Source organism: Melanostigma gelatinosum, assembly GCF_949748355.1.
Source record: "Melanostigma gelatinosum genome assembly, chromosome: 8".
NCBI classification, from domain to species: domain Eukaryota; kingdom Metazoa; phylum Chordata; class Actinopteri; order Perciformes; family Zoarcidae; genus Melanostigma; species Melanostigma gelatinosum.
In genome coordinates, this window is record NC_136641.1 from 2965539 (window position 1) to 2991872 (window position 26334).

Sequence of the window (26334 nt, forward strand, 5' to 3'; positions counted from 1 at the left end):
GGTAGGAGGGGGCTTGATGATGGAGCAGGTCTGTGAGGTAGGAGGGGGCTTGGTAATGGAGCAGTCAAAACCAGGTATCAGGGTTACCAGGGAAATGGAGTGAATAGATTGTTAAAAACCTGAGACTTTTATTGCACAGCGGTCTAAATTGTATTTATTTTGCAAGGGACCATGGTATAAGCAGAATAATGCCTTTTAGCTGTCCATAATTCTGAGTCAATGGAGGACAGGTCCTGTCCCCGCGGAGTCTTGGTACTTGTCCCCCAGGGTAAATGTTGGAGCAAAAACTAGTGTGGTTGTTTGAGGCTGTTAAAATGCTGGTAAACGCATGTCTGCAATTTACAGGCTCTTTTATGTGAGTGTACTGGATGTGCATGTTTCATCCACATTCATCACGTTTCTTCAATAACTGCAGCTGTTGCATTGATGGTGGTGTGTGTGTGTGTGTGTGTGTGTGATTGGAGAAGATGAAATTAAATGGAAAAAGTTGCTTCCTGCCTGTGGCAACGCTAGCAGCACCAGGCTGTTGCGCTAAAACACAAAGTGATTTTGGACATGATCAATCAGTGACCCTAACACAGGCCTGTCAGTACACACACACACACACACGCACACACGCACACACGCACACACGCACACACGCACACACACGCACACACACACACAAACCAATACAGATGGAGTCAAAGTGACCACTACCACCACAACTTCAGTGAGGCTTTCCATTTGTTTCATGCTCGCCAGTTAATTGTCAAATGGTCATTAACCAGGATGCTGGCACACTTAAAATTCAGTTTCCATAACTGCCCAAGTTTGCAAAGTCACAGATTTCCTTTGGTACATTTTTCATGACTGATTTAGTCATGAATCCAGACTATTGTACTTAAAGTACTACGCACCAATATTAGTACTAATGACTACTGCTAACTTGGCACAGACCTCCACTCTGGCCAAATGAAGATGAAAAACAAGGCGTTTGTTTTGGGATACGCTCCGAAATGGAAACCAAACCTGAAACCTCCTTGGTGGAGCTAATAACTAATAACTCCAGACTAACTTCTATGAACAAGCTACAAGTAACAGTGACACCAGACTCCAACATCTCGCCGATGTTTTCTAATAGCGATGGTGATAGATAGAGACTAGTTCTCATTAAAGCAAGATTACCACAAACCGAAGCTTCTCTCCTTGGACAAGTATTCATCCGAATACCCATAATGAGGTGATTGACCTTGTGTCGATGGGTTTTATTGTCTCTCCATGAGCCACTTTACATCTTGACTTTGAATGTTGTCCTCTTTGTAAGTTCACAGATTTCGGGAGGCAACAAACTCAACTCAATAACCTACGTAGTGAAATACAGAGTACACCTCAGAAACATGGTGCTGCTTAGAGGGACTGTGTGGTGCTAGTACACAAGGACTACAATGAGAACAAGTTAGTGCACATCAGCATTTGATGTGTCTGCATCAGTACATATGGTCTCGATGCCCACTTAAGAGAAACAAATGTCTCCCTATGTTGCCAGCTCAGTGATATGGATGTAGCTGACTCACCAACATGTGACACTGACTTGTCCCAGGGACCTGTCATACAGTATGTCCATGTCTACCTCCTTTCAACCCCTCTGTCCCTCATAACGCTGCGTTCACACTACGTGTCACACAGCAGCATTCTACAACTCATTCTCAATGGAAGCTGACCACACTTTGCCGTTTCTTTGCAGTGGTCGCTCTTAGTGAACACGGCAGAAGGCTTTACTTGACTTCAGAATACTGATCCAATTACAGTGATCCTGACTTTGACATTGGAAGTCTTTTGTAATTTCATGCACTTTGACATGCCTGCTCTCTCCCTCTTTATCTGGAACATGCTGATTAAAAGGAACATTGAATAGATGCTTTAATTAGAAGTCAGACTAAGAGAGTTGATCATGCCACCGTGGAGCATCCCATACCCCAGAGGTCTGACTGTGTCTAAAAATGTCTCAGGGCTGTTCCATTGATCTCTTTCAGCTTCTTTGGAAGTGTCCAGAAAATAACTTAGCACTTTGAAAAAGTTGACAAGTTCCATAAACCCTGAGAGGAACATGGGCAGTACCTTTATTGCTGAGTGCAGCTGATTCCTCAATAACTCACTGAAAACATACAGGGCAGTGTATTCCCAGTGTTGGCTTTCTTTTTCCTTTTGTTTGAAGGGCATGTGAGGGAGGGGGCGGGCGTTGTTGGTAGAGACTGCTACTTTCCTGTGAGTGAGAGGAACAATGTCTGGAAGTGAGTCAAGCCCTCGTAAATGTCCTGTCCTAGAGAGATATGGCAGTACCACCCTGTTCTCCTGCTGCACGGCTCCCCATATAAGCTACAGTACAGCAGCAGCAGGCGGTCCGCTGCTCTTTGTACCTTCCACAGACGACATGGCGGGACTGTGCGCTTTGGCCTTTGCATCCGGAGGTAAAGTTCTGTGTGTTTGATTCATCACCTGAGAAAGCGTTCTTTCCAGCCTGCGTCTCTCTGACTCTCACTCTGGCACCTTGGCAGAGAAGTGGGGCAATGCAACACTCATGGTTCTCCAGAGGGAGATGTCGTAATAGGTCAGCTCTTTGAAGGCCTGCTAGTGGAGTGCAAGCGCACGTCTGAGGCAGCCGTGTGTGGTTGGCATCGCTTTCCTGCTGGGAGCACGGTCCGAGCTAGATGTAAACAGGAACTGATCCGCCGCTCCCCTCCGATCCAGACGTCGTTGTCGTGCAGTAATACCATCTGTTCTGACCAGAGGATGTGTTGATAATGTGATTATTATGGGTTACACAGGAAACAATCCCACTGGCCTATTTATCTTTACTTGTGGTTGACACATTTTTGAGTCAGTTCAGTCCGAATATTTACAATATCATGATGCTGAGTCACAGCAGGACTTTGAGGAGAAATGAGCAGTCATCATGAAACCACCTTTGGCTCATCTGTGCTCGTATTCTCGTGTTCTCCTCAGATTTAAAACTGGCACTCTCCAGCACGCCTTTGGCTCTAAATATTTCTGTCGCCTCCCTACAGCAAACACTCTGCCTCACTTGAATCTAGTTTGGTGTGTGAATTCACACTTCACACACACACACACACACCGACCTCTTCTAAAGACGTGCTCCTGCTTCACCCGAGGCCATGAGTGAAGTCGGCTGTTGCTGTTATTTAAAACTTGGTTTGCTCTTTGAAGCTACACTAACGCTCTCTGTGTCTAGAATGCATTATATTCATGCATCATTTGTGATAATCTGCTAATAGCGCTGTATGATTATAGTGATACACACTCAATGATAATGCTCTGTAATAATCATTATAAGACATTATGAAGCATTTTATGATGACATTCTTGTGATACGTTATAATCTTTTTTTAATGCATTATTTTCACTGTTACAATTCTAGTGTGTATCGCCCGCCATCAGTTAGTGTTCCTGAGCACCTGAGCGGACACGTCTCTTTATTTCTAGTCTGCTGTGACCAACAAGCTCCAGTCACACTGAGCATGTGTCATACCACATACAAGGGTCAAGGGTCATTTATTGTCACTATGTAACACAGGGATGCACAATCCCATTTGTACCACAACAAACACACGACAAACTAAACTAAACTAAAACAGTAGTACATTCCTCTAGAGCATTTTTGGAATTTGCTCATAAGGAATGTAAACAGCAACAACTAAAACAATTCTCTGGTCAGATAATATGGCCGACATCTTCACATTCAAAATTCAACATTGTTCGTCAAGTGTGACTGTGTTTGAGCACCAAGCATCATGATGTGAACACAGAGTCCTCCTCCTCTGGTCCACCAGAGTCCTGCTCTCTGTCCAATCAAGTGCAGCTTGATCCTGGACCACGATGAATCCAGGTCTCTGTGAAAATGTGGGCTCAACAGTCACCGACCTCCCGCTTCTTTCATCCATCTTATTTTTCTGTGACTGTTGCCATAGCAATATGCCTGGCTAGACACAAGGACTGCAGAAGAAGACCTGGCACTGAAAGGGGGAGCAGGCATACTAACTACACAAGGAGAGCAGGGTGATGGATCAGGTGGAACGAATCAGGGCAGTGAGAGTGAACTTAGGAAATACAAATAATTCATCCTGAATGCTTACGGGCGCTGTATGTCATTTCAATGGAGGACCCCAACTGGTAACATAGACCACACATAGGTTAGCATTTATTTATTTTAAATCAAAGCACTGAATATCAAAGCATGTGACCAGTGTTTTTATTTTAATAATCCTCTTTATCAGCATCCAATATGTATCTTCTTGTCATGTTCTGTCTTCTGTTACTAACATTTTGAACCTGTTTTACAAACAGAAACTGAGCCTCACCATTCTTTATGACCAAAACTGCTCTAACTTTGGCAGAAACTATTTTGTTCATGTAGGACCTCATTTTTAATATTAAGAAGCTGAATGAGAAAATACATTTTCAAATCTTTGGGTTTTCAGTCAAAGCGATAATACTCACAGAGCAGCACAGTTTTGCACTTACCATGTTAATTCCACTTTTTAAAATGAATATAATGACATAATATGTCTCTTAAGAATTTGACATGTGTAGTCGTTTGTTCATGCACGATAGTCGATCAATAATAATTGATCTCTGGACTAGTCCCTCCACAGTTGAATGGCTTTCAAAGGTGTGGCTTACTTCTAGCTGCTAAGTGTTCTCTATGGAATGCTTTACACCAGCCATGCTATATAATAGAAAATGTCATCAAAATGTGCTCAGAGGCATTTGTATTCTAAATGGACTGTCAAGATTATTAATGGGATATTCACCATTTAAACCCAGAGATTGATGAATGCAGCCTGTCTCTCAGCCAAACATGCAGTGAAGAGGAAACCACTTACTCATGCATTTAAACTTCTTCTGTGTAACCACTCACCTATTCATCTACACTCTGATTAAAGACACAAAGCTACGCGGCGCAATTAACCACTTGGTGGTAACATCTGTCGCAATGAATAATTGAATCACATACACCAGGGGTCTTCAATTAAAATTCCAAAAGGTCCAGATTGAGAAAATGTCCTCGGGCAAAGATCCGGAACATTACAATAATATCTAACTTGCTCTATTTAGTGCCATATATGTATATGTATGTGTCTGTGTATGTATGTGTCTGTGTGTGTATATATATATATATATATATCTCATATATATATATATATCTCATATATATATATATCTCATTTCAAGTACAATAATGTCTGCATTGTAGAATAACTGACATAACTGAAAGCTTTTGAAAAATGTGCATCTTAAAATAAAGTATTTCATTTTAGAAAAATGAATTTCACCGATTTGCCCTGCAGTTTAAAATCCACTTCATTCAGGTGTGAAGTGATATCAATCAAAAAGCCACATTTTTCTCATCTTCTAAAAAGATAAATGAGTGTGCATGATCTTCCTCTGTGGTTATTAAACCACTTGTTTCAGCTCTAGTCTCTCTGTTAACATCACTGTTGGTCAGTGAATTCATGTGTTAGGATTCTGATAATTTTGGGCTCTTAGGTTTATTTTCTGTGACTTCATTTCAGATGTGAGTGGGTACGTTTGTTCAAGAGAGTTGTGCTTTGTCTCATTTACCGCTTTTAATAATCATCACGGTCTCTGGACATGTGAGACACACTGGTTTTAAACTGTCCGTGGGAAGAATGAACCTGAAAGAGTCTGTTCATTCTTGGTTAAAGACTCTGGTCTCGCGGACCACTTTTCCCTCGTCATGTGAAATAACTTCTCCGACTCCTACCTCTGACGTAATTATTCTCCTACTCTTCGTCCTCTCTCCTCGTCTCTCCCGTGTGTGTACTCGATTCAGGAAACTTGTCAGAATACCCATATTTGATTCGCTGAGCTGCATCATGTGATGTGAGTTGCGCCGCTGAACAAGTACCGTAAAGGCTGAAAAAGCTGCGCCGGTTAAAATAGAGGCGGTCCGTCAAAATTTAATAAATCTCAATTATCTATCGGTTTTAGGTTGTGTGGTCCGGATACAACGGTGTCTGGGTCCGGATCCGGACCGCGGTCCGCCTATTGGCGACCCCTGACATACACTGTATAGCAGCCTGAAGACACTGGGCACTGAGGAAGTGTAACATGATGTGTAGGTTCACCGTCCTCAATCACACAATGCCTCAGTGTGTCTTCCCCCTTCAACTCCATGACTCGCCCACTAATACGGGCACGGGGGTAGGAATACTGGGTAACTATGGAAGCACTGGAAGCAGAGCAACTGAGGAAGACAAGAGCTGTGCAATGAGAAAACTAAGCTAATGGAAAAAATAATTATAATACATGTAGTGTATTAATGAAAAATAATGAAATCATAAAATAGCTATAACTTTGTGATTCTGTTTAGGCCAGCAGAGAAGGCCTTGCTGGCCCTGACGGCCCACCACTGCCTACAAATGTCAATACCCAGCCCTGGTGTACATCCAAGACCGCTTTGTCAATGTTACATCTGTGACAATAGACCTCCATGTCCATACGCTACCATTGTGACAGGAGTGTATGGTCTTTATATCCCTCTCTGTTATGGAACATTTGCATACAGAGATGAGCACAACTTAAATCTTAGCTGGCACACGTCTCAATGTGCTTGTCAATATTGCTTGGCAAAGAGACTTACTCTACATTTTTTGGCTGGAATAATGTCAGTGTGTTGTATGTAGTTGACAATAGTCGAGGTTTGGGTTAGAGAAAGAAAAACAGATTCTCAGCTTAAACATTGAACATGATGTGAGGCCCCCTGATGAAAACCATCTGGAAGAAAGGGTTCACCCCAGGGCATGACAATTGAATCACAGCTCTCCACCCATTGCTCAAGAGACGGACAGCAAATCTGATAGGCGGTATGTTCGACCTGATTCTGCACAATGGTGGCATCATTTTTGAGAAATGGAGAAGGGGGGATTTGTTGTTAGGAGAAACTTCTACTTGCAGACAATGTCATCCCGAAATCCTCACAGCCAGCTAACAATAGCTGCTATAAGGTGGGATGTGGCTACCATAGCAACAGAGGCAAAAGATGAGTGAGTGGAGGACATCACAGCCGCACCCATCACTGGAGCAACCAAGCAGACTGGAAAACTAGTACAGACTGGGGGAGGCACCGGGAGAGATGCTGGTGAATAATTAGTCTGGAAGGCAACGCATGGTATGGCTCAGCCAACCACTTCACTTCATGCTGTGGGGGATTTTCTTTTGGCGAACAGCCAAATGCAACACAGGCAAATTTGTGGATCATTCCTAGATTTGTATTGTATTACATGAAGCTGTATTATGTGTTCCTGCTCTTGCACATGAACTACACTACTTGCTTTTTAAAGAGGCACTCCACTGATTTTCAACATCAAGTTTTCTTATCAATATTACGTCCTCTGACACTTCATTTTATTATCAGAGTCTGTGGTACAAGATAGGGGCATGGAGTTTGACAGAAGTGGGCATTGAGCAGGCAGAGAGGGTCTCATGAAAGACGCTATCAAGTGCATAATGTCTCATATGAATCAATTCAGTTTAAGATCTTCCAATAAAAAACAAAGTCTTATCAAACTTTCATCATATCAGTGGTGGTCAATGATCGCATGATGCCTTGTTGGTCACACATCAACAAATCCATCCATTCATGTGTGTGACGTTGTTCGTCACGAAGAGTCACTCAACTGCTCTTGATGTCCACTCCTGCTCGCTGTGTGAGAGTGCATCAAATTCGACTCTTTTTTAAGCGCCTAATGCAACACCCTGAAATCACAATTTGCTGCTGCTAATACAAATATAATGGTTGCCTGTAATAATTTCCCATAGTAATCACTTGTTGGAAGAGGATTGGACCATGAGTAATATGAACAGACATCATGTGTGATGGTTAAACAACTTGTAGTTATGTTCATTATACCCTTTGACATGGACGCTGGACATCTGGGTTGCACTGTGGGCTGCCATGTTTGGTTGACTGCTAGTTATATACTGTACCAATGGTTCTGGTTGTTTAGCTGTACTCATGGGAATTATAAGGGATTCAGATACTTGATATATTAACATTGTGTTGAGAGTAAATTTGGGTCAGAAAGCCATTCCTACTGTTGTGTGATGGTAATTTAGCCCAGCCCCACTTTTAATATAAGCTGAAACTATTGTTATCTGTTAACACTTATATGATTTGTTTTTAGTACTCTGTCTTTGAAGCAACATGAGACCGCAAAGAGGCCGAATCATGACTGAAGTAAACCATGCCGACAGGAATATAAAATGTATCTGCCTTCCTAAAAGCAGTACAAGCGCACACATGTGCAGTGATTCTAGTGGCGCGACCGTACCTACATACCAGGTCTCCTATAGGCCTGGAGGAAGACCTTACCTACATACCAGGTCTCCTATAGACCTGGAGGAAGACCTTACCGACATACCAGGTCTCCTATAGGCCTGGAGGAAGACCTTACCTACATACCAGGTCTCCTGTAGGCCTGGAGGAAGACCTTACCTACATACCAGGTCTCCTGTAGACCTGGAGGAAGACCTTACCTACATACCAGGTCTCCTATAGGCCTGGAGGAAGACCTTACCTACATACCAGGTCTCCTGTAGGCCTGGAGGAAGACCTTACCTACATACCAGGTCTCCTGTAGGCCTGGAGGAAGACCTTACCAACATACCAGGTCTCCTGTAGGCCTGGAGGAAGACCTTACCTACATACCAGGTCTCCTATAGGCCTGGAGGAAGACCTTACCTACATACCAGGTCTCCTGTAGGCCTGGAGGAAGACCTTACCTACATACCAGGTCTCCTATAGACCTGGAGGAAGACCTTACCGACATACCAGGTATCCTATAGGCCTGGAGGAAGACCTTACCTACATACCAGGACTCCTGTAGACCTGGAGGAAGACCTTACCTACATACCAGGACTCCTATAGGCCTGGAGGAAGACCTTACCTACATACCAGGACTCCTGTAGACCTGGAGGAAGACCTTACCTACATACCAGGTATCCTATAGGCCTGGAGGAAGACCTTACCTACATACCAGGACTCCTGTAGACCTGGAGGAAGACCTTACCTACATACCAGGACTCCTATAGGCCTGGAGGAAGACCTTACCTACATACCAGGTCTCCTATAGGCCTGGAGGAAGACCTTACCTACATACCAGGACTCCTATAGGCCTGGAGGAAGACCTTACCTACATACCAGGTCTCCTATAGGCCTGGAGGAAGACCATACCTACATACCAGGTGTTGGCCTGGAGTGTGTGTGTGAGCGAGCATGCATATATCTCTCACTTGAACTCAGACTTCTGGTGAAGGAGGAGCTGCAGGACCTGTCCCTTTTTCCCATCCCCTCCATCTGAGCACATCCATCCCCATTATCCCCATTATCCCCTCACCATGCTAACACTCTACAACCGTTTCCTCTCTCTCCTAGAATCGATCTATCGCCGAGGGGCCAGAAGATGGAGGAAGCTCTACCGAGTGAACGGACACCTCTTCCAGGCCAAGCGCTTTAACAGGGTGAGTGTCCTCAAAGCTCACTGATGTACACTCTAACTGGGGAGTCCATGCGGTAATGCCTGAACAATACAGCAGTCAGCTTCACTGGGAAATACAGGAGTGATGACACACTTGGTGTCCCCAGAAGAAACAGGAAGTTTTCAAATGATGTTACATCTTTGTTGTGTTTTAAGGTGAACTTTGGTGTATTTTCACAATTCTAAAGGCTTCTCAAGATGTATAACTGCTTTCATGTCGCCAATTTTAGAATAAATATGAAAAGACTTTCTCCAACCAGATTTTGCTGAACAGTGTACGGAAGCTATGAATGAGCAGAATAAGGTGAGACATCCGTGCCATCAGCGGCAGTTGATTTAAGGTTTATTTCAGTGAGGATTAAAAAAACCTGCACTGATCTCGTCCACACGTGTGTCTGTTTGTAATTGATTCTGGCCTTGACCAAATCTGATATCGTCAACAATTCAAAGTCAGAAACCAGGCCTCAGTTTAGTTTAAAATCATAATTTAGGATCCACATACTTACATCTTCTGGCGTGTTCAACATCGTCTCATGGTCTTCATCACCAGGAGGTGTGTGAATAAACTTCTGCTCCTGGGGCAGCCGTGGCTCACTGGGTAGAGAGGGTCGTCTGGCAACCTGCGGTTGCCAGACGACCCTCGGCGGTTCGATCCTTGGCTGCTACGTGTCCTATGCCGAAGTGTCCCTGAGCAAGACACTGAACCCCTAACTGCTCCCCGGGTACTTCTCAGCAGCCCACTGCTCCCAATAAGCTAGGGATGGGTTAAATGCAGAGGACAAATTTCATAGATGTGTAAATGTATATGACAATAAACTTAAAACTTAACTTAACTGATGAAGACCCTGAGATGTGGATGTAAAAAGATAGTAAGGGGGATATTCAGTTTTTGGTCCAAAATGATGAAATTGTGGTTCATTACGAAGGTTTGTATAAGCAGCACTGGGAATTACATCAGTATTGGACTTTGCTGCGCCTAAGAATTCACTTTGTCCTATGGTAATACTCAGTGCCAATGCAGGACATAGTCACATCCCAAACACTTAACATTGCCCATTTTACTATGCCTCCATGCCAGCGAGGCATTATGTTTTTCGGCCTGTCCGTTCGTCCGTCTATCCGTCCCATTCTGATGATCGTGATATCTCAGGATCGCCTTGAGCGAATTTCTTCAAATTTAGCAGAAACCTCCACCTGGACTCAAGATTCAAAGTGTTATAATTTCGTGGTAAAATTCAAGAATTCATATGCTAATTATGCTAACTTTCCCACAATGTCTGATAGGATACAATGATGATGTAATGATTTTTTTCTGACAGACATGGATTTAAACAGCAACATGACTGGTTGGTCGAGGCATATCTCCGTAACCATAACCTTTACCAAGAGTTTAGATACCCTGAAGATACCTCAACCACAACCTATTTGCCATTACCATGATCTTCTCTTAACGTTAACCACGCTGTAGTTTCCATGTGCAGACACACATGAATGTAAAAACGTGGTTGCATTGGACACAATCTAGACTTTTGCGGAATAATCCAACATCATTATTCTTTACTGTTGATAGGGTTGGACATGTGACATGTAATTTACTGCTATTGTTGATACCCTGTGGTTGACCAGGTCTGTCAGCTCTGTGTTTGAGTAGCATCTGTTACCATTAGCAGCTGGTTGATGATGATCATTCCCAGTTCAGGAAACAGTCAGTTATATATGTGTGTGTTTATATGTGTTATCAAGTCACCGCTCCAGCTAAGCTATCTGGATATTGGTGCATAATCATTGGGTCCTAGTTCAGGCTTGTTTAGCAGTTGTCTTTTCTGTGCCCTCAGCTACCGACTACACACACACACACACACACACACACACACACACAGAGACAGGTGTGGACTTTTATAATGTCCCTGATGAAGATGAAGATGAAGAGCTCCAGCTGCTCACATTGCTTTCCTGAAACAGGACTTTAACTTTTAAGTGTTCTGTAATGCACAATGGCCACTCTGGAAGGCAGAAGAAATACATTAATGCTATTTCAATTTGGCCTTAAGTACCTAATGTGTTTTTCTCTGAAGGGGAAAAGAGGAGAGGTTCTACTGCTGTGGCCTCTGTGTGCAGTACAGCACTGAGTTCAGTCAGTTCCTGTCACACAGATGTAAGATGCAAAGGAGAAGTTTTAAAGCCCCAACCCTCAGCCTAACCCATCTTCGCTGTCACTGTGAGCATTCAGTAAACCAGCTCTTAGGATGAACCATCTCCCATGGGTGCTATAGTCTTAATGTCTAGACCAGAAAGTGGATAAGCTCAGTACACCGGCAGCATGCTGACTCAACACTTTGCTCCAGCCTAACCTTGATGTGTCTATTACTGGCGATGCACTGTGGAGCCCTGCCGATTCAATGAAAGACATATAGTTACATTAGTACTTTCAGCTAAACCAGTAATCATTTTCAACATAAATTTGCTTTTCCAAATACCAAAGTCAATTACTTCCCTCCATTACATTCTCAGGTAATGTTGTTTTTCTTTTTCAGAACATTTCGCACAGAATGTATGAAGGAGGTTTTGGTGGATGGTTTGTTGTCCTGTGTCCCACATGTTGTCAGGTTTAGCTCACTAAAAAAGGTTATTCTGCTTTTGTTTATTAGTTTCAACTATTTCAAAGAGAGCTATATAAATGCAGTCCATCTATCCATCTGCCCAGCACTTCTGCCAGATATAGTCAGCTGGTTCTGGTCTCTGTATAGGATGATGGTATCAAACCTGTCTAGAATCGGAAAAGCTTGTGAATTAAAAATAAATCTTACATCTTTTAACAGGGAACTTATTTGGGGGGGGAATACACATAAAAGGCATGGCCATGTAATTATTAAAGTGTAACCTGCACTCTTCCATCACATGTACAGATCATTTACCAGCATCCCATTAAATCGAATTTCAGTAAAGTTACAGCCCTCTGCATTCAAAGTGCATTCTCCCCTCACATGTGCAGCCACACTAATGCTAACACGACTACACTGCACTGTCTGAGCCAGAGGACTACATGCTCTCAGGAAGGTTTTGATTATATTATGGCTCATGGATTATGGATTATGTATATCGCTGTTATGGCCTGTATTGTGTTGCCTTCATGTATAGTGTGTTCTAACATGAAACTGCTCATGCTGCCGTCTTGACGAGGACTCCCTGTAAGAAGAGATCGTGTATCTCAATGAGACCTTCCTGGCTCAATAAAGGATAAATACATAAGATAAATGAATATGATCTGTCAGTTTACCAGCAGATATTGACTCACCACATTACTTATTTCATAGAGGCCACCACATCCTACACACTGGCCCTTTAACTGAGGGCTTTGAGTTGCCTAAACAGTTGACGGTGAACATTTTCCAGATTTCTTCAAAATAAACGTTCCAAAATGACACAATGAATTTACTAATGCATATTATTGTACATTTTTAGTAGACATATTTCAGATTTCCATGCATAATGTCTTGTAATAAACCCCTAACTTAAGTAGTAAATGTTTGTATTGTTAACCAGTGGCTGTCAGACTGGGATTTCTCTGACTGTTGTTGCTATGCCAGATTCCAGGCTTCTGGTTGGTTTACAACGTTGTCCTCAGCATATAAATAAGCCGAGGAGAAGTAGGTCAGGTTTCTCCTCCCTTCTCTCACTCCATCCCTCTCCTTCCTCTCAATCTCTGCACGTCTGTCTCCTCCCTCCCTCCTCTCCGTCTGTCACTGCCTCGTGGATCCCTCTCATTAGAGATAAAAGGGTCTCTTAGCTCCTCTTTCCCACGTGATGAAGCAGAATTCAGTCGCATACGCTGACTGCCACCAGCCTCTCATGCTACAAGACAAAACGTCATGCTGGTTCAGGCAGGCTGCTGAGAGCTGAGAGGGAATGTGTTAATATCTACCACTGACAAGAGACATGTTATCAGAATGAGAGCTGTAGTTTGGTGGACGCACACAAACATGAATCTCCAGGGATGCTCAGGACACTCACATACAGGGGTGTTATCAATAAACCGCTAACCGCTTGAACGATTGATGCTCAAAGAAATATTTTGAATGTTATTATTTTAAAAAAGCAGCTCAACCAATTGATACCCTGGAGACCCAACAATGTTGGGTTCATTGTCATGGACATGTGCATGGACATGACACTTGGCTGCATATGTCCATGACAATGAACCCAACATTGTGGCTGCTAACTCTCCCAGACAGGTGAAGTGGGGGCTCTGGGTTAATGTTGTTGGTTATCGGTTAGTGATAGGTTAACAGGGTCGGCTATCGGTCAGAAAGTAAATTCAAAAGTAGCATCCCGACTTGCATTTTTAGATGTAATACTTTCAGTCCCATTGGAATAAGTGAAAGAGGGTCAGCGGTTCTATTTCTGGGATTCTGGTGTAGCCAGCAGTTAAGACTTCTGTTTCCGTGCGCTGCTGATTGTCTACAGTTTGATTAGCAACTTGAGATGTGAGACTGGAGTTGGAGTGGAGAGACGATGTGTAACACTGGATTGTTTCAGAAGTAGTTATGAAGCTCACTTTAAACCAATGAGAATCCAAATCATCGTCAAAAATCCAAATCAAGCCGGTGGGTCCTCAGATTATATTTCGGCCAATGTCTTCAGCCTCTTTTGCTCCCCTCTTTTGTTTACTTGCATTCAATCGCAGATACGCTTTCGATACTAAAATCTTGTCCCTTTGCCTATAGATTGTGTGTATGAATGCAGAATCTGTTTGTAGTATTTGAAGGTTGATTGAATGAATTGGTACAAAAAATGCTATAGCAACCCAGTCACCAGAAAAACAATGTTAGTATTGCATGTTCCTGCAAACCACAGAAACGTTGAATGTGGACGTTTCTGAACCATAAATACGTTTCATACCAGCCTCGTGTCACACTTGCAGAAATGTGCAGTAAGTGGTTACCGTTGTGAAATGATCGGTTATTGTTGTGGAATATTTCTGTGAATAGTCGGGAGAAGAGTGTTAAAGTGTTAACAAATCAATGTCAAATGAAACAGAGTCTGGATGAACGATCAAAGTTGTAATAGTCAATTTATTTGCTTGCAAGCAAAGAGAACACAGTCTCACAGACACATCACCGTCATCTGCGAGAGATGCTCTGATGACACATTCAAGTGCCTGGACATTTATCCTCAGTCAGCATGCTGTTATCTTGATTTGCAAACAAGAATAAACAAGAAGAAGGAAACCAGTCAAGGCAGATGTTTTTCTTTGAAGCATAGTGTCCTGTCTTTACGATACCCTGAAGGCACTTTATGGCCGGTTTACGAATCCCTTATTTATCAGTTTGTCCCACAATATTTATGGAGACATCAGATGCTTCCTTTGATGTTACTGGTAACTGGTCAAAGAGTTAAGTCACAGTATTGCAGAGACGGAATAAACCGGTGAACCATCACCCATCATAAATACCTAAAGAGGGTCATGCTTTGAAGACAAATAATGCACAGGAAAACAGATACCAAGATAACAGATCACAAGACCCCTGGATCCGAAATTTACGAGACTCATTTAGAAGACACAAGGTTTAGTGCCTGCTCTTCTAAAACTCACATTTCTTAACCCTAAAACAGTAGACTGACATATTTTCCCATAACATTATGTTTAGGCAACAAAACTACTTGGTTAAGTTTGGAAAAAAGATATTGGATCGCGTCAAAATAACAACGCAAAAACATACCGTATCTACCCTACCCTAGATATAGTTATGCAAAAACGTACACTTTCTCGTATCTGCAGTTTTCAGAAACGTACAATGACCCATTTTGTTACTGGCCACTGGGCTGGTTATCGTCATTGTTACCCGAGGATGAATCCTAACTGCTTTGATCCCCTAACTTTTCATATTACACCATCATAAGGCCACAGTTCGTTCCAACACTTTCCCATCATCCTCAGGTGTACTTTGTATTTAGTGCTAATCACTACGTGGGAATCATGTCTTTTCCCTGGAACTGGGATTTCCTGCCCTTTAGTGAAATTAAATGTAAAGCTCTGATTTGCAGATACCGTTAATTGATCAGAAAGCACTGTATATTCTCATTTCCTTTTGACGCCATGTTGTGATATTGGCCTGCTCATGTGACAGGCCGAGAGGTCACTGGCCTTAGCTTAGAAGGCAAACGGCAGCGACATCCATCATTACAGGAGCGGAGGATGAGGCTTGACACACACAGGGATTTGAGGTCATTTAAAGGATATTTTAAATCTGTTTAAAACACAATATTTTTGAATGTATTGACAGTAGTCGCGGACATATCAATACACTATCGTTAAAGAAAATGATCCTGATAGTAAGCTATATCGATGTTTTTGCACCTTAAGGGCCAAATTACTTTGGTAATGGGCCAGATTTGCTGACCTCCCTAGAGCATTTGATGGTGTGACCATGTGATTTTGAGCTTATACATGACATTATTATAATAATAATAATAATACATTTTATTTGTATAGTGCTTTTCAAAATTCTCAAAGACACTTTACAAACATTAAAAAGCTAAACACTAAAAATCTAGAACACACATTGGTCACACATTAAAAGCAGTTCTGTAAAGGTGAGTTTTGATTTGGTTCAGTTGGTTGACGTGGTGTTCAAAGGAGAGGTTGCTGTCAAACATGACTCCGAAGTTGCGGATGTGTGGGGAGGGAGACAGAGTGGAGTTGTCGATGGTGAGGCAGAAGTTGTGACTGGTTTTAGTGAGGGATTTGGGACCGATGATCATGTCAGATTTATCACAGTTGAGTTTGAGGAAGTTGGTTTGCATCCATGATTTAATGTCAGTGAGGCAGTTGGTCAGAGTGGACTGAGTAGCAGTGGTAATGGCTTTTGTGGAGATGTAGAGCTGGACATAGCATTGGAAGTGGAGACCATGTTGACGTATGATATTACCAAGAGGGAGCAAGGAGAGGATGAACAGAAGAGGACCAAGCACCGAACCCTGGGGGACACCCTGAGACAGAGGAGCAGTGGAGGAGGTGCAGTTGTTGATGCTGATGAACTGTTGTCTGTTTGTGAGATATGATTTAAGCCAGGAGAGAGCAGTTCCGGTGATATTGAGGCAGGATTCGAGGCGGGAGAGAAGGATGTTGTGGTTGATGGTGTCGAAAGCTGCAGTGAGGTTGAGGAGGATGAGAATGTTGAGGTGACCAGCGTCTGAAGAGAGGAGGAGGTTGTTGGTGACTTTGAGGAGGGCTGTTTCAGTGCTGTGCTGTGAGCGGAAACCGGATTGAAAGTGGCTCAAACTGATCGTTTGAGATGAGGTGGGCTTTGAGTTGTGCAGTATTTTTGACAGAAAGGGAAGATTGGAGATGGGCGGGAAATTGCTCATGGTGTTATACTAGTTCTATGATAAGTGGTGGAGCCCTGTCTTTGATTATGTGGGAGCTGCTGTGGGCTAAACATGGTTGATATTTTTTGTAGTATCCTGCAGGCCTGATTTTGCTACAGATGCCATTGGTCAGTATGTCCTGATGAGTTTTCATTGTCAGAGGTGAATTGGACAGCACATAATTTCCCAGCATATGAATATGAGGTCAGTCCGGTTCTAGGCACTCGTATGATCTGTAATGCTGCGTGCTGGGCTGAAGGGAGGACTGTCAATCGATAAAAGCTTCTCTCATCTACTCATCCCTTTATTCCCACGGGGACTCTGCACCTCCACAGTAACGCATCAAACATCATCTGCGCAACCTTATTCTGGCTGCTGGGTAGTAAAGTTTACCAGTTTCCCTCAAAATACAATGACCGAATTATGTTATTCCTGTTGTTGGGAACGTGTTTGAGTTATCAGCATGAGACTAAATTCTTGACATCAATAGAATTATTAATGTCAGTAAAATTATTAACAATTATTAATAATAAACGGGCTACCACCCTGCGAACAGGGACCCATAACCAAACTATAAACTAAGTCTCACAATTAGTACTCACTCACAATGTCTCTCTGATGGAACTCAGGTGGCGCGGTGATGAAAAGCTCCGTGTGTCAGAGATACTTCCTTCGGCTCAGTAAGGGAATGTTTCTGTTCTTACGGCTGGAACAAAGGCGGCTTGGGTGGAGAGGAGAAATGTGCTTCTCTCTCTCTGAACAATCCGTTTCTTCACTTCTGCAAGAAAATTGTCCGCTTCCTCTTCCAGGATGCGATCAAAGACAAACAAACAGTCCAGTAGATTCTTCCAGCGAATCTAAAACTGTTTAACCTAGGATTTTCTTTTAAAGACAGCAAAGTTGCGTGCCTCCTTAGTCCGACCATGGTCAGAGGGATAAGCATAGAGATGGGGGAGCAAGACTGTTTTATGGAAACAGGGCTGATCCACAGGGGTCCAGGAGTGTCTGCGGCCCTCGTCCAATTAGATTGCAGTGTTGATGTTTATTGCTTTCGCATCTAAACATTCCTTGGAGCTTGCTCTTATCTGAAACTCAGATCAGGCTGCAGATGTCTCTGCAAAGTAGTAAGGCAGATCCCTTTGTCTCATTGCACATGGTCAAGCACATGGCCCCAACCCTGTTCACTCTGGCTGACTCACTGGGTTAAGAGCAATGTTCCCTCTAAGCTGCGCGCTTGAGCAATCGCGCACTGCTCGCACATTCTCAGCGCACAAGAAAATCTATGCAGCGCATAAAATAAAATTCAACATAAACGTATTAATTAATATCTAATATTAGTCCTAATCTTATCTAATCAATTAAACCAATAATAATAATTATAATAATAATAATAATTTTGTTTTCTGTACTATTTTGCAACGTAACTCAGTGAGTGACAGGTGTCCAGCCAATGATACGATTCGGTTCACTTACGCTACGCAGCCAATCATAGCATTGACACTATTGCCCTGCCCATTCGCGCCGTGCAGGTTAGCTAGCTAACAACAGTGCGGCGGAGTTACGAGACGCAAATGCCCCTTATCCCCCCTTATCATGGCGAAACGAACGGGCAGCGACACATCCACTCACCAAGCCATTGGAAAAATGAAATGTGGTTCTTTTAAGCTTCCAGTGCAGATTGTGAAAGAGGATTCAGTTTAATGAATCGTATCAAAACAGCATCCAGAAATCGTCTTGAAGTGGCACATTTGGACCAGCTGATGCACATAAAGTCAAAGCAAGAAGCAGACGAAGCCATCAACCTGGACAAAGTGTACAACCATTGGAGAAGTGAGAAGGACAGACGTGAAAAATAAGGTAAAATTTAAGTCAGATTTGTGCATATTCTAGTGACATTTATTAAGATTTTTTACTTATGGATATTAATCATTAAATTATGTTACTACTAGATAATTTATGGGTAGTAGAAATGATAACAAAAAACTGAGTAATTACATATTTTACAGACAGAGTTACAGGAATTTACACTGTAACACAAGCTACAGCACACGTCATTGTGCAAAATGTGAATGTGTTTTAATGTGAACAAAATGTTATGTCTGAAAGGTGTATATGTATCATTTCTTCCAGAACAGGACCCTCACACAGGCCACAACAGGACCTCACACAGGCCAAAGCAAGACTCTTCCCATGGCCAAAGCAAGACTCTCACATAAAACATACTACACATCTCATGAACAACAAGATTTTTGTCTTTTTCCTTTAAAGTTTGTCAAATCACTTATATTAAAAGTAAACTAGTGAAAATTGCTGCTGTAATTTGATTCTTTTAATAAGCCATGTAACTTGCTATGATCCAAGGTTTTGAACAGGTGTGATACTGGTGTGTGGCCACAGCGTGCACATCTGATGTTGCTCACAGTGGTCCTCAGTGTGCTCAGGGAGCTTGTGTGTATGCCCAGACACATGAAAAATTAGAGGGAACATTGGTTAAGAGGGTCGTCTGGGAACCGGAAGGTCAACGGTTCGATCCCCGACTGGGACGTGTCACGTGTCGAAGTGTACCTGAGCAATACACTGAACCCCCGGCTCCCCGGGCGCCGATCAATGGCAGCCCACTGCTCCCTATATACAGTGATGGGTCAAATGCAGGAGTCAAATTTCGTGTATATGTATATGATAATAAAAATGGTTTCTTCTTCTTCTTCTTCTTCTTTGGATTACATGTCCATCTCTTACAGCACTGAACAGTGGGCAGATGCCCAGCTCAGTCAAGGACATCACTGACGGACTCTGATGCTGCTCTGGTGCAAGTCCAGCCAATGCATCAATTTAACGTACCACCACTGTTTCTCGTACGGTTGAAATGGGAATTCTTTTCCCTGAGAAAGGTTTCAACATTCATTAGGTTGTACTGTAATAAAGTGCAACACTTCCAAAGCACATCATAATTTGTTGTTCTTGGTCTGAGATAATTGCTGCGTGTATTGGGGTGGAAGGATCTGTGGTTTGCAGGATGTTGACTCCTTGTTCTGGTGGTTTGAGGTGCAGAAACATTACTCAAGGACATTTTGATGTTGTTGTTTTCACTTAAGCTGTTGAAAGCCTGTCTGCGCTTGTCATGTCAAGATATTCATTGCAGATGATCATTATTTTGCTGAATTGTTAGTAAGCTGCAGGTAACAATGGTGATGAGTTGTACTCGTGTCTATTGACTGTCTCCCAGTTCAGGAATAGTTTGCTTTACAAATGTAGAAATCGTTGTGATTCGGTTGTTTGGACTTGAAACCAGCACACCGACTTTGCTAAATAGGAGCTGAAGTTTCAACACACAGTTCAGCTTTTTAAGTAGAAACATCTCAGTGGTGATGCAACAATGTACAACTTGGCTGTCTTAAGACCTCATTAGACTTTGATATTTTCTGTAAGAAGCAGCTTATGTGTAATAGTGAGTAGCTGTAACAGCAACCAACAGATAGTATCTAGTAGAAATGGTCAGCCTCTAGTATTAAGAAGTTATCATTCAGTTCACTGTTTTCAACCTACATCTCATCACATTTACATTGTCCTGCTGTAAATAAAGATACACATATGAATATGGATGTTGTACTTGTTATGTTTCATCTGTTATTTTCAAGCCTATTCTCCAGAAGGCCCAGTGGTTCCTATATTTAGTGGCATGGCTCCAGGGATGGTGATGTCATGTGGTTGGTTAGTTAGTTGTTCAGTCCACCACTTTGGTCCAAACTTTGTTGCATGGAGGAGCATGAAATATTGTACAGATATAAAAGGTTCATAGAGGATGACTCCTGTGTTTTCCTCTAGTGCCATCAACAGGTCAATATTTTAATTTGTCCAACACTTTGGTTTAAGACCAACACTAATGACATCCCCATCAGCCTCAGCTGGGCTACTTAGCAAATGTGTTAGCATGACTGCAGAATCTATACGGGCGCATTTAATGGATCGCGATCACTGATTTTTGCATCATTTGTAACGGCTATCTGCCCTGTCTCAAGCTCTGAGTCACAGAAGATAGTGTGCTCATGATATTATAGTGACAACACACCCATGATATTTTGCCCAGGATTTGGGACAGGAGCGAGAGGGAAGAACTTTCTTTCATTTGTTTGTGTGATAACCTCGTTTTTCATTCATTATTTTTTTCCAATGCATTTAAACAAAAGCCGCACAATACTTTTGTAAATTCGACGCAGCCTTGTTTAGGAGGCCTCGACTATGCTTATAGAACTCTGATCAAAAATTAAAAAATCTGACGTGAAAAGAAGCCAAGGATAGAAACATGTTGAGACTGTATGGTGTAAAAGGCAGTTGTGTGTGCTGTGGAAGGGAAGGAAACTGGACAAGAGCTTGGGATCACTTTCTAAATGTACGCCTTAACCTCTAGAGTTCCATTAGAACCACTGAAGCCTATTCAAGTCTCATGTCCACGGCAACAGAGCAGTGACTGGGACTCTTTGTTCTTCACACCGTCAGCATACACACCCTGTAAATGTTGTCGATACAACAAAGCACACACGCTGCGTGTGTTCGGTCTCCAGTGAGACATTTTGGGGACAGATGTATTGATGTCCAGGGACACTGAACATCCTTTGGTACAAATATAGCACTGTAGGAGACGAGCTAAGAGCTAACCACAGAGAGAGAGACAATCAAAGAGCAAACACTCCATGTTATGTAACACAGTGGCGTCTCAGCTCTACAGTAGATGTGTGAACCCAGATGTAATAATATATGGAGACAGGAAAATAACGGTCTGCAAAGGATGGAGCTGGGCAGGACAAACAAGTCATAAATACTACAATGTAAACTTCAGCGTTCATATTTTCACTTGGGTGTAGCTTGTTTACTTTACTCAACGACACAATCCAAACTGACTCAACCGCCATATGAAACTAAAGCTTGCTTTACAGTGCAGAGCTCGACAGACAGGTTTGTTCAATTGGTCCAATCCAGGAATAATTTAAGTGAATTGATAAGCTAGCTAAGCTCATCGTGCTTCAACAAAGACATTCCTCTTCAAATCAAAAACTCAGCACAACCAAATGAACCCAAAGAGTCTCAGAACTTTGTCTCTGTTTCCCCCATAACTAGTACCAGATCACTACATTTCATTTACATATGTTACCACTAATTAGTGCTAAGTGGTATTACTCAAACACATTTGGCTGTGGCTCAGAGGTACATTGGGTCATCCTCTATTTGGGAGATCGGCGGTTCGATCCCCGGCTCCTCCAGTCCGCCTTTCGAATTGTCCTTGGGCAAGAACCTGAACTCCAACTTGCTTCAGAAGGCTGTGCCATCAGTGCATACAAAGTCCATTCAGCTTTTACATTGTTTCATTTATTTTGGGTCTGCAGACAACAAACAATGTTTATATAAAGACAAAAGAAAACGTTTTGAAGAACAGAGGCAATACAAAGAAATCTGTGCCAACGGTGGGTATTATGTGGAAGTCATACCAATATGATGTCATACCAATATGATGCATGATTGCTGCACCAATACCAAGAATGAGTACACGTTTGAACTGTTTTTCATTTAAAGCTGCAATAATGAATGCAAGTCAGCTGCTTTTAGTGAAAACGCTCTGATGAAGTGACCGTACTCTACCAGCTCAGCAGCAAACAGCAGACAGACTCCGCTAGAGCTTAGCTGGTGAACACAGTGCAGCGTTTAGCAGCTAAAGAGACCGACACTGGAGGCTTTCCCCTCAGGCGTTGGTGGAGACCCAATCACAGAACACATCGACGTTCTGCCTGACCACGATTTGCTCTGGGAGCAACGGCTAATATTTCTGAGGTTCCGGTTTAGTCAGCGGCTATCAGGGCCAGGACTTCTTTTATCATGCGCTGCTCATTGTTTGCAGTTTCATGAGCAGCTTGAGAGGCAAGAATGGACTCTATAAACACATATCTATGAATGGAGACATAAATCGAAATCATTGTCAGACGATAGCCGCTGGGTTTCTGGATTTTGGCCAATGCGTTCCACCTCATTTGCTCTCCACACGTGCTGTTTACCTGCATGCAACCAAAGACTGCTCAAACGTGATTGGTCGCTACTCCTCACAACCCTTCAGGGACCATAATATCGTCCCGTTTCCTGCAGATTCTACATTCATATACAGGTATCTGTTTATAGAGATTAGTAGAGACGGAATATTGTCCAAAGTGGAGTTCAGAACGAAAATCAACCTGCGTTAAAACAATACAAGAAAGCAAGTAAAAAGGTGTAATCATCGTCTCTGTACTATCACACTCATACATTAGTCAGTGGTTACTGTTGATTAACTCTTGATGCTAAATCAATAGTGACTGTATCAGTACTGTGTGATCAAATCTAACCCGTCAGTGTGTGCTGTCCCGTGTGTCTTACAGAAAGCCTACTGTGGCCACTGTGCTGAAAGGATATGGGGGCTGGGCAGGCAGGGCTACAAGTGTATCAACTGCAAACTGCTGGTCCATAAGCGCTGTCACAGACTCATCCCTCAGACCTGCCAAAGGCTTATGGTGAGTGTGTCGACACAGCCTCTCAGCAAACTGATGATGAAGATTACATTCCCTCACCAGGAGAGTTTTATGTGACAGTAGTACAAGTGGAACACATGTACTTATACGCTACCACTTTCTTAGGAGATTCAATTCTAAAGTGGTAATACTATTTCTCATTGCACAACTACAGCAAGGTCAGTAGGTGCAAGTTGAAACAGGAAGTTGGTCTGTAGACTGTGTGCTTTGCTATTAACAGTTTGAGTGATAACTTTTCCCCTTCGTTTTTCTTACCCAAACATAAATATTGGACTAACCTGGGTGTCTGATCAACGGACTGCTCTGTTTTTTATTTTTTTTTATTGTTATTTATATATTTTATACATTATTATGTTGTAATAAACTGAAATGATCCTTGATCAAGTTCAGGGTTGTTCAGGTTTTTGTTACAACAAAAGTGTTAACTGAAGATCAAACCTGACTCAGAGTAGAAATGGAATCACAGTCTGTTTGGAATCATCTTCAGGTAAAGCTTTGATGAGGGAAATACATTTATTTGACTCTGTGATCAAGACAGATGAATTACAGTTGTACTGAAATACCCACGCTGTACTGTATGTTGCTCACTGCACTTTTGGGTTGAAGGTTTTTTTTCACTTTTATTTTGGACAGAAAATAGTTGTCAGCTGAAGCCACTGTCAGCATATTAAAGGTGCAATGTGTAACATCTGGCTACCTGCTCCAAACAAATAGGGGGCAGCATTCCACCTCTACTACTGGGTTTAAACAACCTACATTGAAAGTCCATCCATCCAATATCTGTTACTGCTTATCCTGTGGGCGGAGGCAGACACCCTGGACAGGTCGCCAGACTATCACATAGGCTGACACATAGAGACAGACAACTATTCACGCTCACATACTCACCCACGGGCAATTTAGAGTCATCAGTTAACCTAAGACATGCAGTCTTTGTGTGGGAGGAAGCCGCAGAACCCTGAGGGAGAACCCACACTGACACAGGAGAACATGCAAACTCTGTCCACCAAACCCGGACTCCTCTTGCTGTGATAGTGCTAGCCACCACACCACCGTGCAGACCTACATTTACAGTCATCAATTATTAAAAAAAAGTACTACCTAACAGCAGGGCAAGAATACGGAAAACTGGACCAAACTGGTGAAACTCTAAAAGCATGTCAAAATAACACTGATGTTCATGTGTGGCCTCGGCCTGTAGTTTACGTTAGTCATCTTTGTTTGCTGTGACACTGACCGGTGGCTCTACGGTCCACCTACGCTCATAGGTGGTTCATTGGATTCAATTCAAAGTTGCAGGAACGAGAAACTGCTCACATTTGATGTCCTCCCCGCCACCAGGAGACTACTACACAGGGAGGAGAGCGTGCAGCAGCTCCAAGAGACGGAGCTTCAGTTAGCGGTTAGCTGTAACAACTCCCATCCAGCCAGCCCAAACCCCAGAGCTGGGAGTCACAGTGGGCTGTGGCCAGCCACAGTGCTATCTAACCCGTGTAACAGCAGCAACTCTCATTGTGTTCACATTTTGGAAAATCACCAATGGTCAACCCAGCACAGTATCCTCACACTATCGATATTGAGGTATTTGGTCAAAAAGATATTGATATTTTTATTTCTATGTACCGCCCATCCCTAAAAGCTCTAAAAACAAACCATGGGTGTATTATTAACACAACCTCGGGGCAGTTCTACTTCTTCGTCCTCTCATGTAACACAGACGCAGACGTATTGACGTAGCATCAACACTGTGACCTCTTCACATTCTCTTCATCTTTTTTTTAAAACTGCAATTCTGGCCAGATCTTACATATTGCACCTTTATTGGATATGTAAGAGATGTGGTATGGTGCTCCAAGCCGCTGTAGGAGCACAATCATACGCATGGGAGATCAAGGAGATCAACGTATTCAAGCCCACCACAGCTACAGCTCTCTTTGCACACTCCCTGTTTGCCTTCCTGCAGCTCGTCCTCTTTTGAAACCAGACATCAAGTTTAGTAACAGCAAACCGGTGTGTCCCATGTAATCGATCCATTTGACCACAAAGGATGCATCTGACCTAACACAAAGACCCAAAACCCTGACTAGAATCAATGGAGCTTTGGGCTAACAGTCCGCTGTCAGCAGTGGGTGCCCCCCCCCCCTCCCCCCCCCTCTTGATCACAGCATTGACCTGATGTCTTCAGTCTCAGATAAGTGACTTTGAGGCTTGATGAGATCAAATGATGTCATGACTTTATTCCAGTGAAACCCACCTTGTCATTAGAGTCTGGGAGCAGCAGCATGTCCGTACTAGAGCATTTCTCCAAATGCAGACTTTTCCTCACACACATGATTCCTCACACACTCTTCCAGGAGTGTACCACCAAGAGTGGATATGTCAGTGGGCATTTGGGGGAATGTGTCAGGGGATATTTAGGAGGCTTTTTGAATTTCTTTGTTCAGGATCCAGTCATGCCATCACAGGAGCCCCCTTCAGACGCCAAGAGTGAAGAAGTGGACCTTCCACCAGAGGACACAGAGGACACAGACGGAAGTAAGCCCTTCCTCTTCTTAAAGTACTGTGCTGCCATCTTATTGGATCCTTTCATTATTTCTAAGAAAAAATAGTACAAGCTCAATATGTGCCTCACATCTTCAGACTTAAACATTGTTCCACTTCATGAAGAACGGTGGATATAATTCTGAGGAGAGCTAATGATAAGCTACAGCAATGAGGTTCATACTTTGTTTGAGATACAAGACAAAAAAGCTACTCTGACTCCAGGTAACCGTAAATGTTAATGTTCGAGATGAGCAGTGTAATAAAGGATTCTATTATCAGCATACAGCAGAATGCTATGGCTGTGAAGTTAC

General features: G+C 42.8%; 1 protein-coding gene across 1 annotated transcript in view; it reads left to right on the forward strand.

The window, feature by feature from the left end:
* The window catches only part of prkcz (protein kinase C, zeta), a gene marked incomplete at its 5' end in the record, with an annotated part of 127926 nt that overhangs the window by 50189 nt on the left and 51403 nt on the right, over positions 1-26334 (forward strand). The window contains 3 exons of the mRNA XM_079273326.1: positions 9458-9543; positions 23330-23461; positions 25924-26014. Coding sequence (XP_079129452.1) covers positions 9458-9543; positions 23330-23461; positions 25924-26014 — 309 coding nt within the window. The remainder of the gene's footprint in view (positions 1-9457; positions 9544-23329; positions 23462-25923; positions 26015-26334) is intronic.